At 39.0% G+C, this 15,322-nt stretch overlaps 1 protein-coding gene across 4 annotated transcripts in view; it reads right to left on the reverse strand.

The window, feature by feature from the left end:
* LOC142055239 (tubulinyl-Tyr carboxypeptidase 2-like) overlaps nucleotides 1-15,322 on the reverse strand; it is a 60,495-nt gene that overhangs the window by 42,369 nt on the left and 2,804 nt on the right. Inside the window, exons 2-10 of one of the 4 annotated variants that reach the window (XM_075088932.1) lie at nucleotides 13,886-14,030; nucleotides 13,222-13,362; nucleotides 12,857-12,924; nucleotides 12,507-12,610; nucleotides 11,230-11,340; nucleotides 10,300-10,405; nucleotides 9,967-10,078; nucleotides 9,237-9,304; nucleotides 980-1,120 (exon numbers count right to left, since the gene is read on the reverse strand). In XM_075088932.1, the coding sequence (XP_074945033.1) occupies nucleotides 1,079-1,120; nucleotides 9,237-9,304; nucleotides 9,967-10,078; nucleotides 10,300-10,405; nucleotides 11,230-11,340; nucleotides 12,507-12,610; nucleotides 12,857-12,924; nucleotides 13,222-13,362; nucleotides 13,886-14,030 (897 nt within the window). In that variant the 3' untranslated portion in view covers nucleotides 980-1,078. Of the gene's footprint in view, nucleotides 1-979; nucleotides 1,121-3,576; nucleotides 7,847-9,236; nucleotides 9,305-9,966; nucleotides 10,079-10,299; nucleotides 10,406-11,229; nucleotides 11,341-12,506; nucleotides 12,611-12,856; nucleotides 12,925-13,221; nucleotides 13,363-13,885; nucleotides 14,031-15,322 lie in introns of those variants that run through there. The other 3 variants (XM_075088931.1, XM_075088930.1, XM_075088934.1) reach the window with 3 other exon arrangements.

Below are 15,322 nucleotides of genomic sequence, written 5' to 3' on the forward strand. Positions count from 1 at the left end.
ACCCTGCGCCCCCTAGGAATAGTATGATGCTAATCAGGAAACACTGAACAAACGTCACCCTTATGTATTAAAGTTCCTCAAATGCATTGTCTTTCCAGACAGTACTTGAAAGTGGACAGAAAAATTCATTAAGTTTAGCAATAGATTATGTCACAAGCCCAGAAACTACCAAGCCCTTGAATTTAGGTGTTGCGTGAAACCTGCAAAGAGAGAAATGCATGATACATAGTTCTCAGTGTCATGGTACAACAAGATATCATCATGACACCCATGATTTCATCAAACAGTTTTTGACCTGAAGCATCACTTCAAGCATCCCTGGAAGGCAGTGCTCTGCAGATTAAGATTCCCCCTCTCTAGAGAATGATTGAACAGTAGTCAAAATACTGCAGGGGCCCCTGAAGGTGACAATAAAGTTCAAATATTGTGATCAATTAAAAAACTTAAAGCTCTTAAAGGAATTACAGTCATCTGGAGCAAAATTTTTTTTTTCAGTCATCTTCATTGTTTGCAATCACATTAATAATATTCATTTTCAGAGGTAACAAGCAAGCTTAAGAAGCCTACAGAGCATTTTCTGACTTTGGAATCAAAACCGGGAACGTTGTAAGTGCAATGACACAAGATGCAGGCTTCAGGGAGGCTCCATAGTGCTCTATGTCCTCTTCATGCACACAGACATTTCAACCCTCACGAGATTCTCACAGCTCAAGCCTGAGCAGATGGAGTAGGTCAGAGGAAAATCACACCAAGCATGTGTCTCTTTGCTCCCCAAAAGCCAACAGACCTCCATATCTTCACTGGCAACAGTCTGGTCTGGGTAACTTTGTCAAGCTTCTGAGCCCCCAAGGGCTCCTTTACCCTTTCAAAGCTTTTGTGGAGCAGTGGCAAGATGAGAAATCACGGGCTTTCTAGGCTTTAGGCATTAGCCTCTAAGTGAATTTTAGGCTTTCAGCATCAGGCCCCTAAGTGAATTTCGGTTGTTCTCTGGGAGCAGAAGATACACAAATTCAAGTCCTGCAGAGCCAGTTAATCATCCAAGGGTGAGTCATTCTCACCCTGGCGGGACAGCACCTCTTCATTCAGCACAGGATGTAGGTTGTCTAACGCCTGTAGGGTTCTTCAGAATTAGATGATAAATTATTCTGAAGAAATCAAGTTACTTTCCAGGAATTAATGGAAAAAACAGTATGCACAGGCTTAGAAACTGCACTGTTATATTTTCTTTTTCCCTTGGCAGCAGCTGGACAATTTAATTTCTAAAAGAATAAGTAACTTTGCAGTCATCTGCAGTCCCTCTTCTACCTTATCCAAACTACTGATCAGCATCTGAGCAATCTTAGGGCTGCCCCAATTTGGAGAAAAAAAAAATAAAAATTGGGAAGTTTCTGGTTCGGCCCCGCACAGGCTGGGAAAACTTCTAATGCCTTGAGTACTTCACTGGGATTTTTCCCAGCAAAGCAACCCTATGCTCTAAGAACCAGGGTTAACTCCTGACATCCCTAAGTCATGCTGCTCACCAAGAAGCTGGGTTTAGTATATGCTATATAATTCTTGAAGCACACACAAGTACAGGTAGAACATCTAAGATGGTTAAACCAGTAAGAAATTGCCATTGCAGTGATAAAACAGACATCATAAACCAAAGTCACCTAGGCATGGAAAAAGAAGGCTTTTAATTACACCTTCCCATATTCCAAAATCAGCTCGCTAGGATGCACATTCCCTGCCTCGCCTATAAAGCTGAACTCTGACCTGCAGAGCTGCAGCTGTAGTGACAGTGCTTCTGGGCTCACAAAGCAACTTTAACCTGGTTCTTTAAAAAACAATTGCTTTTATCATAGTTTTGTTTCTGCATGGAGTTTATAGCTTTTGTAGTGTCTCGTCTCTGTTTCTAGAACTCATAACCCAAGGCCACAATTCTGACAATGACCCTTAGATATTATTTACAATCTTTTTTAATGGCCTAAGCATCGTTACAGGCAGAAGCAGTTTATTGAGAAAACACTGGAAATCAGCATCCTAGAGGCTGAATTTTGACCACACCTCATATGAAGCAGGTATTACCCAGCCTCACAAATCAGTAACTATGCCTAACCACTGCCAGGACTTGGCTTATTTTTTTTTTTTTAAAACTGCGACATACCTACTGGAGTCCTTTCTACTAAGTTCAAGATATTAATCATTGTTTTGTCTTCTGAAAGACGTTGTTTAATTGAAGATGTAAATATTGATTCAGAACATGGTCAGATAAGGTTAGCTCATTGTGAAGTAGAGCCAGGAGGAAATCCAGCAGGCTTCGAAGAAACCTTCCCTGTCTAGGAAGCAGCTGCACTGTTAGGCACAGGCATGTTTTACCCATGCACAAACTGCATCGCTGCCTGGAAGGGGTAACACTTGTTAGTTTTGGATACATAGTTCCTCCTCCTCCCAGCTATAGAAACAACAACAAAAAAAAGTATTTTCCCTCAATAATGGCTTTGACTAATCATAGCAACGACGGGCTCACATCTCCCGCTTGCCTGATAACATTTCTGGTGTTTTCTTTCAAGAAAGAATGAGCGACTGCCAAAGAACGAACTGTAAGGCAATACTAATTTGCTGTGGCTGTTCCTTCCCAGCTGTGGAAATGTTTAAATTGCAATATTAAATGGGTATATAGCCCGCAGCTTTCACAGAGTTACTATAAGAGGAATACGACCCTATAGTGCTGGTTGTAAAATGAAGACCCCATCTGAAAGTTCATCCCACTGTTGTACTGGATCCTAGTGTTGCTTTAGGACAAAAGGCTTGTGTTCCCTGTGCCCTGCAGCCTCCTCCTGTGAAGAATCTCTTGTATAAAAATAGCTGACTTAATTCCAATTTTGTGGAGAAGGGAGATTTAAAAAAAATCCTAAAACATTTTCTTACAGTGACTCTACTTTCTTTGAAGCAGGTTCTTCAAACTTACCTGGCTCCCTGCCAATGTGCTGGGGATCAACACTAAACACCTGAGCATAAGGGGCCAAACCCTCGCAGAGGGCTCAAAAGGGTCCTACTGTGCTCCCACTGAAGATGACTCTGGTTTTAGAAAACAAAGTTGGGCCATAACTGAATGGAGCGTCTCACTCTATCCTCTCTAATAAGGTATTCTACCCTTTCTCCCCAGATAATCTCTCTACAGCTGGGTGCTTTATTAAAATAATATTTGCGCTACCCTTAAGGAGATGACACTGGATTGCTCTGCTTTAGGTGTTAACTGCACTCTCTTTTCCTCACAGATCTTTTCCAAAGCAAAGGAGGAGAAATCACTGTGCTAGGAAGTACAACTCAATTACTGATGCTAACACTTTAGTTACATGCCCTGAGAAAATTTCTCTGTAAGCCAATACTCTTGTGTATAATACACTTCTATACCCTGCATACAGGCACTTTGCCTATACATGTGCATGCATGTTTATTAATCACACAGTATATCACTCACTTATAAAATTTTCCTACATTAAATAGCAGCTTCTAAGGAAAAAACAAGAATAACTTTTATACCATCAACTGTATTAACAGCTGTCAAAAATGGTAATCTTTGCTCCAGTCGAGTTACACATTATATACTTTATTAGTAACTGGTAAGGAATGATGCCACCCACATATACACACATATGTAGAATACTGCAATCAGAATATTAACAAGGAATTTTTCATTTTCTCTTGAAACAAAGAACGGGACACCAACAAAACCAAAATATTACAGCAAAAACCTTTGCTATCTTCATGAGAAGAACAAAAGACATGAGCAGTAAATACCATGGGTCTTACATGGAAATACGTTTCTCTTAGGAATATTGTTTACTTAATTCATCTAGTTCATGCATTAACATCACTTCTCCCTCTTCACAGACTTCAGACTGAAGGGGGGGGCAGGGAATCACATAGGTACAGGTACTTAGTTTGTGGTCTATGAATCACTAGTAGCCTATAACACTGAAGAGGGTGGCACACACATGTATTGAAAGACAGCAACGGAAAAGGTCACACGTTCCCATTCACGCAGGAAAACTCATGAGTTCACAGAATGGAAAATGAAAGCAATAAATGCTTATACCTTAACCCAATTTCACTTGGTTGTAGATGCACAAGATAGTCCAAAGATTTCTCAAAAAGCATTTTTTTCATTAGGCAACATGGGCTCCAGCTCTAATTACACACTCCAGTGCTCATCTCTGAGACAACAGACTATCCTGAACAGAAGAGATTACCCAGAGGATGAAGTTAGGAAAACCCTATTAACCTGAAATGATTTGTATGTATTCTTCCCACTTTTTCCCTTGTTTTTTCTTCCTCATAAAACATGAGCATTCAGCAACAGAAAGAGATGCTATTAAAGACAAGCACCCATCTACAAAATAAATGCTCTGAAGGACTTATGTAACAAACTGAAGAAGAAAGCTCCCGATTGCAGCAATTCCTGACTATGCCTTACAGGTCTGGTATTTTCACACCCAGCTAACAGCAACGAGGGTTTTAAGGCCACGTTAGGAATCCTAAGTAAAAATGGGTCAATTTTCTCTGGGTGTCTCCTACTGAAGTTAGCAAAGGTTTAACATGGTCTGGAAGAAACAAAGATAGTTATTTTCAAGGCTAATCTCTGAATCATGTAGCTGAAAGTTAAAAGTTACACACCCTGTGGGGCTCCTGGGAACGTGGGGGCAGCCCCCTTGCTTACAGTCACCATTGCATGAGTTCTCCTGCATCCTCTAGAGTTTTCTCAAAGCACTTAAAAGCATACAGAAAAGCAAAAGCTGATACATGGGATTGGGATGCCTCTCCTCACTTGGTTTCCCACTCCATCCACTAATAGTTGAGATGTAATTCCATTCATTAAACAATTACCTCTTTAAGCAGTTATCACTTTTAGCCCCCACCTCTACTCTTACAGGAGGGCTGAGCAAGAATCTCAAGGCTAAGAGAGTCAGAAACCCTATTTCCAATTCTAGATGGATGTTGTTTGTTTAAAATTTGATGCCATGAAAGCCCAAATTAAAAGCAAAAAGACCAAACCCCGAACTACCTCAAACTTATTTCTGCCGTGACCTAGAGCCTCAGTTTCTTGACAGACAGATGATAAGATTATTGCATAAATACTGGTTTGTTCTTTATTTGCTCTTTATTTTGCTGCTGAGCCTTTTATTTAAATACTTTATAATTACCTGGAAATAGCTCATAGGTTTCCAACTTTCAAGCTCCTTTTAAAGGGGGAGTATTAAATCCAGGATGTAATTAAGCCTGCCTTCATTATTAGAATATTTTCTTTTCAGGGACCCAGCAGGGTTTCCAGCACGCCAAAAATCTTGTTTGGCCCGTTTCAGAGGACAGCCAAGATGAAAACCACAAGGAGCCAGAAGGGCTAAAATATTTTTTCAACAATCAGCTGAACATAACTAAAGAAACTAGTAGTGAGTATTTAAAAAATAAATTTTAAAAAGGATGACAAAAGCTTAATATTTGAATCTGAACAGCATGTACTGGACATTTCAGAAAGCATTCTGGATACGGCCAAATACCTTCTGTTGGACATTTGAAAACAATTCCCCAAAACTACAAAGGTATGATCTTGTTAAGATTTTGCAACAGCAGAAGTACAAAGCAACCACGGGCCATGAACACAAATATTTACTGAATCTGTACCTTGCAGAAGAATGTATATGTTTTGGCACACCTTATTATCGTTTTTCCAAAGGGAAAAGCCACTCATAGATATCAAAAGGCAGGAGCTTTCACTTTGCTCACTCAGGCTGAAAACGTGTTCATCCCTTGATGGGGCAGTTTATATGATAGCAAGTCATAAAATGTAAAGAACTGACATAATGAAAGCATCTCTACTTCCACTCCTAAACTCTTGCCTGCCATTTGAATATCTGTGAGTTACCTTTCCTATATTCAGCTCAGCCACCTCACCAGAGGACTCTTCTTGTAGCGCTCACCTCACCAGGTGCACCCATTTTCTCTCTAGCACTGGACCTGGCAAAGAGACTTGGACCCTTTTTGGAAAGGTGAGTATTCCAAGCATGCCTAGCTTATTCTGGTATGTATATTGCCATTAATTCTTCCCATGTCCAAAGCATTTATCACACAAAATGTTAAACCAAGATCGCCAAGTTTAGGAAGCTAAGTTTACAGGGTCCTTTCCATATAAAAGGATTCCCTAAATCTACAGTGAAACTAGAAACTAGAAAAAGCATTTAACGATACGTATCATGCTGAAAGACTATCTCGGAGTTAAAAAGTTCCCCACACACAACTGTAACAATCTGTGGAAAACTTTGACTAGGATTCCACTTTCTGGATGGCACTACATTTGTGGGAACTCAAAGAAGTGGCATTATTGATGGTATTGAACCTGAAGGCTCAACTTAAAGGCTGCTAAAGCTTAAGTGTTTGCAAAAAGTCTGCTAACTCAGGTCTGACTTTTGCAGTAATAGTAGGGCCTCAGTATTACTGTAGTACTATCAGTTCTGTAGGTGTGCAGATAGAGCACAAGGTAAAGAAGAATATTTTCAGAAGCACTGCAGTGAGAGATCCACATCCCAAAAAATCAGATAAATATAATAATGCAAGGTGAATGTTAATGAAGCTCCCTCCTTTTATAGCTAAGATACACAATATAAACAGCAAACGTTTCAAAGTGAAGCATCACTGTTTTCCTTTCAGTCATCCTTACAGCTTTTAACAAACTGTGAAAGACATGAATTCAAGTTATACGAGCACAAAAATTTAAGAGACAAATAATACAATTCATAATGCAGAGAAATAAATGCAAAAAAACACATTTTCTGATACTTCACAAATATTCAGAGGAGGTTTAACACACAAAATGGTATTTCTTCAGCAGCACTGATTAAACTCAAGATGAGGCAAGGATCTTTACAAAATAAAGGCACCAGCTCTTTGTAAACACATACTCCTCTCACTTTAACTGAGAAAGCGCTCAAAATATTCTGTGGAGGCAACCTGTGTGGTAGTGTTCTATTGACTATAAATACCTCACAGTAGAAATATCAAAGGCCTTTCTCCTCCTTTTTACTGTATTTAATAAGAAATGTTTTTTCTTCATTTTATCTACTGGGAAACTATTTAAGTCTCCCCAGAAGTGTAACAATCTATAAAACAATGTTTTCTCTTATCTGCCTTCTGATATCTATCAAGAAGTTTCAAGGCAAAAGAAGTGTCAGATGCCAGTATGAAACACACACATTTGCAGTCATCTCTTGTTTTCAGTATTGTGCTATAGACAGTTTCCCAGAAGGAACCGTTGGCTTGTATTAAAAATACAGATACATTTTAAAAAAAAAAAAGAACTTGTGAACATCATCCAGCTGTGCAGCTACCTACTTTCTGACTTCTCAAATGCACTAGCAAAGACTGAACAAGAAATTAACTACCTCTCAATTCTTTGCGGAAAAGATGATTAGATACTTCTGATCACGATGACTGTACTTCAAGATTCCAGATTTTTTCAAGTATGCATCCTGAACGTACATGTCTCCCTAGCATAGAGAGTATTCCCACAGTTCTTTACTAATGAAACTGCAAAACTTTAAAACTGTTAAAATAAATATTCCATACAAAGGTGAATTGTTTGCATCTTAGGCAAAATGAACTGAGCATCTTCATAGTTTCCACCACACAACTATCACCAATATTACCAAACACATTTTACTACTCATACACACAAATCCAGTGATTACACTAATTAATATTGTTCAATATCCAAACTTGTGCGTTTCTAAGTCACCTTCTTTCAGTTTTATAAAGCCGACTGAATTTTTAATGTAGTATTTTCAGGTTCTACAGGACTGTCAACTGGTACCTGGAGAGGGGGGGGGAAAAAAAAAGCCGTAATTAAGCTATTATACAGCAGAAGCTATTCCCAACCTCAGTATCCTTGGATAATTATTAGGTTAGACTCCAATACTATATGTAGTTAATTAGTTAAATTAGAAATTTTTAGAAAGCCCTGTTTTCCCTTCTCTCCGTAATTAAAAAAACCTCTAAAAACACATAATTGAGTTTCTTAGTAGAACTCTAAAGTATATATTTACTGCATATAGATACTTATTACACAGAGATTAACTCTTGGGTTTTGTTCTCCATTACGTTTAAATACAGTAGAATCTTGATGATCAAGGTTTGGAATCAAAGTGCTACTGCACCTTATTAGCACAGGCAGCTCTCAATTATTTATGGTAATATCAGGGAGAGAACTACAGGCTTTTGTTGTATCCTGGCTAATATAAATGAAGTCGTTAACTAGCCTAGATTGTCGCACAAGGTGATAATGGGAAACAGAACAGTCATGGACCACTGCCTACAGTCAGCACAGACACCCCGAGACAGCCCCGACCCAGTTTGGTAAACGCACCGGATGCCATACTGTGCACACACAGCTGCACAGGTTTCAGGTTCATGTTAGCTCAAATAGCACCAGCTTGGAAGTTTCTGAACGTTATGCAGTAGCTAATAGTGTGCACCTGATCACAGATGATCAAATGCTGCTACACATGCAAGACACCTACACATAAAAAGAAGCGCGACAGAGGATCTTGCAATATCTGACTCCAAAAAAGATGTTTCATTATTTTGATCCAAATAACCAAAAACCCATAGCACTGAAAAAAGTTTCCAATGTCAGCCTTATTTCTACTAGTAACTGTGATAATTTGGAAAAGCTGCTGAAACATGGTCTTGGAACCTCCTGAACAGCAGAAAGTTCTATGCTTACTCTTCATTTAAATTGAGAGAGGGTGCTCAGCAGAAGAACGGACCCAGCCCTTCATGCAGCACAGTATAGAAACTGCACCATGACTTCTCTTCATCAGATACAGACTTCACTTAGAGGGATTGAAGGTATTTTAAATAAAATACATACTCTATAGCACAGCCTCCTAACGTAATACACAAAAAGGCTTCACAATTTACAATGCTACCTGCAAACACGAAAAAGCAAGATTCAGGTAATAAAATCAGAGATTAACATTAGCCACTTAAAATTCAGGAAAGTCTGAGAGCAGAAGGTCTTTTATTTTTTTCATGGGAGCTCATGGAAGAAACAGCTATCTGAGGGCAACATCCCATGTGGCTCTACTGTTCCAAAACAGCATGGGAACAGTCATATTAGAAGTTTTTGTCAAATACTCTTTTGCCAATAGAAGCCAAGCATTCAAGTACAGTAATACAATCACGGTAAAAGATTCACTTACAGCTTTAACGTCCAAATTCATAATCCCTGAATTCACATTGTGTCTTCGCAAATCTGATTTTATTAAGGCTGAAACAAAAAAATGAAGAGACAGCTGGTTCACAGCTTTGCAATGACATGCATTTCAAGGGAAACATTTGTACAGTGCAACACACAGAAGCTGCTTTCAGCACATATTCAAAATAACTGTATTCAGTCATTTGCATTTTGAACTTGCTCCTCACAAAACACATGCACAATGACAATGAAAGCGTTTAAACTATGAGTACTTAAAGCAAAGCTTGATGGTTTTACCACTCTCAGCACATTTGGAAGTACCAGGATGTGGAAGTCACTGGTACGGTTCAGGAATACATCAGCAGTTTCTTGCGTTTGGAAAACTGCAAACTGTCTCCATTTATGTATTTGTTTACATTTACCATCCTGCTCTGAAGATAAACATCTGCCTCAAATTCAAGACATGACTCAAATGGGTGACAGATGGCTGTCCATGTATTAGCAACATCATCCTTAAAACAAAGGGTATGAACACAGCAAGTATTTAAAATTAAAAAGAAAAAAAAAACAACACCAAACTCTGCATTTATAACTTCTGTCAGCCCAGCCCAGCCACATATTTAAATTCTATATGTCCGAGACACCTAAAAACTACCCAGAAATTCACTATGTCAAAAAACCCTCCATATTTTTACATTAAAGAGAAATCATTACTTACATTTCTGAGTAATTACCTGTTAAGATAATGCCCACAAAAATCCAAGCACCAAGAAAGAGATTTCCTGTACGAGGACTGTAGACTGTTGTGAGCTTTCCTTGAACAAGTGTAAAGATGATTCCAAATATCTATAAATGAACAAGTCACTTCATCAGGATCACACAGAACAGACTCATCACTTTATCTTGCAAAGTTTCAGGTCACACCTTATAGTAACCAAATTTTAAAAAAATTAAGACTACAGCAACACAACAGAGACTTAGCAGCCAAGCCTTAGAAAACTTTCTCAGATTCAAGCAGAGTGGCCTTCCTAAGCATTATTTCACTTGGAGAAATAAAATTATATTACCTGTGCTGATGCATTAAGAAGACCTGAGGAAGTGCCTTCAGACTCTGGGTACGTAATTTCCACAGCAAATTCAAACCCAAGTGGGAGATAGCCAGTCATGAAGAACCTGTTGAAGAGGAGAGTAAGAGGATGACATGTGTGGTCTTCATCTATTACTACAGCTAAGAAAATCAAGCATAAACACATGGTATGAATTAGCTGGTATTCTGAACTGCCTGTTTTCAGGACCTAACATGATTCAACAGTTGCTCTGCCTGCTCCATTCCCCCGACCTCATCCAACAATTTTAGCCATACATATGTCTGCTAGAAGCTGCTGTGGAGGAAGCTGAGGGGACTGACGGGTGACAGAAGACCAGGGGCTTAACGCAGTTGGGGTTGGTTGATTGGTTTATAAACTGAAACTCACAAGACATTTCTGGCTCTACCTTGACTGCTGTGTCTGGATACAGCACTATTCCCTCAGCACCTTTTGGGGCTTTTAGAATATGTACCTAGTGTTCATGCTCTTCTGAGCAAACAAAGCACCCAGTGCGTTGCTTGGGCTTTCAAAATATACATTAAACAAAATGCACAGAAGCCAGGCTCCATAGATTTGCTCAGTTAAACTCTAATCAGTTATCCACTGGTAAACAGAAAAATTAAGCTTTACTGAAGACAGCTTTTTGAATTGGAACCGAATTGATCACATACAGACTTCCGTTAGGTCCATAAAAATGTTAAACGAAAGTCACTGAAAAGTGAGTTACTTCAGATTTATTCTGCTGTAACAGAAGGTGAAACCCTAGTAAACCCTACCTGTACTGTGAGCTATAGGCATAGGTTGAGAGCATGGCAACAGAATATACAGTAGAATCATTTAGTTAAAACAGTTAAATATTGTTTCTGAACAGAACTGCAGGGAGTCTTCTAGTCCTCTTTAATTGCTTACCCAAGTACTCCTCCAGTCACGAACACTACTGTAAGGTAATTGAGGTCCAGAGTGAAAGTAAATACCAGCAACCCAATGAAAGAGAGAATGTAAACAATCAAAGTAGTCTGCCTGTAACCCAACAAAAATAAAAAAATTAACATCATTAACATAAGGTTATAGCAAATTGCTGAATCATGGAAAAGTAACATAAACGTTACTTACTCTCTAACAACTGACATTTACACCTATAAAATTTGCTTCATGTAATTCTGACTCAAACAACATGCAATAAGAAGGTATCCCTTCCCGAACTCTTCATTGCCTTGGTTATATGGCTGCTTCACTCAAGGGTAAAGAGACTTACTCAGACTCTCAAAGAGTGGACAATCACAGCAGATACTACTACCTCAAGACTATTTTAGTTCTCCGCTATGTTGTACCTCTTGGCCATCCTCCAGCCCTGCCCATTATACAATGCATCAATACATGAGCAGCCAAATAGAATGCCTCTTAGGCTGACCTTCATTGCTAATAGCAAGTCAAACAAATCTCATTACAATGTCCTATTTATTTTAAATCTGGAATAAGGGATGCCATCCAAAATATTAAAGCACATATCACTTATGAATAAGCCAAAACATATGCAGAAACAAAGCCAATCTACAGTATTAACATTCATTAGGTTTCTAGAGCTCTTGCACATAATGTACTAAGAGTCACAGGGGAGAACTACTCCACTGCAGGCAGCACACCAGGGCTCTCTCCTGGGGGCACACCACCACGGGTGTTGGACCTGGGAGCTCCTACCCCAGAACAGAGTTCTGCTCCATGGTCATCCCCTGAACTAAAGCAAATGTTATGCTTACTAATAGGACCAAGAGTAGTGGAAAAAAAAAATAGAAACCATCAACTATCCATTTTACAAAACAATGTAGAGTAGGTTTTGAGCCTTGTTGCTTTCCCACTGGGAAGGAGCCCACTGGGCCAGCAGGACACTGTATATAGGACATACAGCGCTTTCCCTGTCCGTCTCACAATCCTGAAGGGACAGGAGTAGATGTAAATCCCCTTCGCATCTTTGCATTCTCCTCTCTCATTTCTTTTGGCCAAGAATCAGTAAGAGCCTCAAGCTTTTGCTGTAGTTTCAGAAACTAGCCTCCATCAAGGCTGCTAGAAGATCAGGGATGAACTGAATTTTATCATCAGTTCACTTTAGCCCTTACGTTGCAGTATTTTTCTAACGCAATTGCACTGCTCTCCTACCCCTAATCCCACACATGCCTACCCACACTTACTTGTATGTTTTAGTGAAATCCAGCCACAAACCACAAATAATCGAACCCACCATTCCTGCCACCACCAGTGTCAAGCCAATTCTCCCAGCGTTCATTTCTTCTCCCTTTCAACAAATATTTATATGGTGCTCATTAATAACTTGCTTCCACTCAGAGTCAAGTTCAGACCTCTTGGCAGTCATAAGCGCAAACAAACACTCCTATGACTCCCATAGCTGTATGGTGCAAGAAATTGTAGGGGTGTGTAAAGGAAACCAAATGTCTGAGCATACATGGCACCTAAATAATAATAAACACCACCTCTGCAAATGTACATTAAAAAAAATACAAAGAAGATCCAAGAAACTTACCTCATAATGAGTTACTATCATCTGGTTTAATAACGTGGAAACAGAGTAAAATGCCCCAGTCATAATACCTGCAGTACCAAAAGAAAAGTTTCAGTCATTCCAGGTGTCACCACACAGATCTGCTACCCTAAAGAGTTAGTCTTCTGTTAAGACTCACATCAGAGGCAATACCTTTTATCTGCCAGGTAAGATCTCTTCACAAACGGTATTTTGAATCCTGTCAGATTTTCCAGCACCGGCTGCTACGTAAGCAAAAGTTTGACACTCCCTCCCCCATGAAAAACCACCACCACAACTAAAACTCAACGTGCTTTCAAGCACGTTTGAACTGTTCTGCCAGACTACAGCCAGACAGCACCACTTACCATAACTGATCAGCAGAAGTACAAATGGAATATTTTTGAACAAGTTAATAATCGACTGCTTGTAGGAGTAATCCTCAGGAGGCATAGTATGCAGGACTGCTTGAGAGTGACTAGGAGGGTATTTGGGCTTTTCTTCAAACACTAGAGAAAAAGGAGGAGGAACAATTTTGATTTGTCATTACCAGACTAATGCTTTTTCATTCCGAACCATTTCAGTCTGATGAATTTCAGAAAATTAACTTGTGGTTTTTAACACTTCCATAAAATTTTCTCATGGAAGTATCAAGTAGCAGCCACAAAGGACATGCGAAATATTTGGTCACATCTGATTGCTACCAACCTACAGTCAGACAGACTTCATCTGCAACACGTCTGGACCTTTGTATCTGAACTGTAAGAATAGCAGAGAAAATTCGCATTATATCATAACGTCCTTGTAGCAAAAAGCCTAACTGAACTAAATGTTCTGAGAGAGGTCACCCCATGTGAAGCACAACACGCAGTAAACTGGTTGTCGCTTAACCCTGGCGCAACAGGTGAGTGAACACAAGTAAACTGGAGAAAATGTAACCTCAACTACTTTGAACAAAGTCAGATGCTTTAAATGAGATGTTGTAAACACTCCCTATGGTCACCATTTAAATTACAAGAATGCAACACTTACCAACTCCTGTTAAGAAGAACAAAATCGTGGACACTATCGCTGTTCCGTAGAACATGATGCTGATGTTATGTGCTGTTAGATCGATATCGTTAGGTGTATTTGGAACCAAAACAGGTGGCAACAAAAAGCCAATTGCAGTGCCAAGCTGTAAAGCAAGAAAAGAAACAAAAAAATAACTTCCCTGTGAACATTTAGAAAAAAAAAAAAAAAATCAACAGAAGTGAGAAGCCTTACCAGGCAGAATTCAGAATTTATATCATAATAAGTATTAATAAAACTATGATGGAAAAGTGTTCCTTTAGTATCATGCTTCTGAGCCATTTGCTTTCAATGACATTTTGCAATCAGGTCTTCCATAACCCAAGTTATTTTCATTTCTAAACTACAATACTATACCTAGTATACAGCACATTTAACAACTAAGCATTAAGGAAGTTTTTTTGCAGAAGAATCTTTCATAGGAAAACACTGTGCATGCACATAAATTTGTTTCAGTCATCCTGCAACTGAAGACCTAGAGATGACATAAGACTCCAGCTACTCCTGTAGAAACACTCTTCTCTTTTTCTCAATTAAAACTTTGCACTTGATGTCACGATCCTGCCACTACAGTAGCAAAGATTGTCATGCAAGGTTTATTGCAGAGCTGATAGAGCAGAGAAGAGCAAGAGAAAAGGTGCATCCTTATTAAGAAGCACAAAACCAAAACCTATACCTGCAATTATTGCTAAGGAGATAAAGAAAAAAAAAAAAATAATCACACAATATAGTAGTAGTGGGTTTGTATCTGGAGTCAATTCCAACTTAGGAAGTGATCTTGTATTAAAAAGAGATAAAAAACAAGGACTGAAATTTTGGGTATATATATAAAGCATTTTAAAACATGAAGGAACAACAGTCTTGGACTACTCTCCAATTTATCTCTGCTGCTCCTCCAAAACTAAACTGTGTTTTAAAGAGTTAGAACAATTTTTTTTTTCTAAACTAAAAAAGCCTGCATCTATTTCAGGTTTAAAAAAAAAAAAAAAAAAGAGCAAAGACTATTAAAGTAGCAAGTCCAACATTCAGAAAGTACTCAAGGATGTGCCAGTGTGCTTACAAAGTGCCCTTTGTGCACATGCCCGATGAGGGTTTTGCTGCTTTTTTTTCCCCCCACAGACCATCAGGTTTACACAGCATCCAGTGCTCACCTGAAGAATTTGTTTCTTTTTATCCTCATCCTTCAGCATATGAACCCTACAAACACAAACTGGGTACATAATTGCTCTTTTTCTTCAGGTATGTTTTTTCCTCCCACGATGTGAGCCAATACAGTACCCAGAATATTCCAAGACAGTCAAGTCATACCATTTTTCACAGTTTGTGTCTACAGAGGTTAAGGCCAGAAGGACCAGGACTTCCAATGTGTCTGGTGGGCCCAGTTTGAGATGCTGAACA

The sequence above is a fragment of the Phalacrocorax aristotelis genome, chromosome 3, assembly GCF_949628215.1.
Source record: "Phalacrocorax aristotelis chromosome 3, bGulAri2.1, whole genome shotgun sequence".
NCBI lineage: Eukaryota > Metazoa > Chordata > Aves > Suliformes > Phalacrocoracidae > Phalacrocorax > Phalacrocorax aristotelis.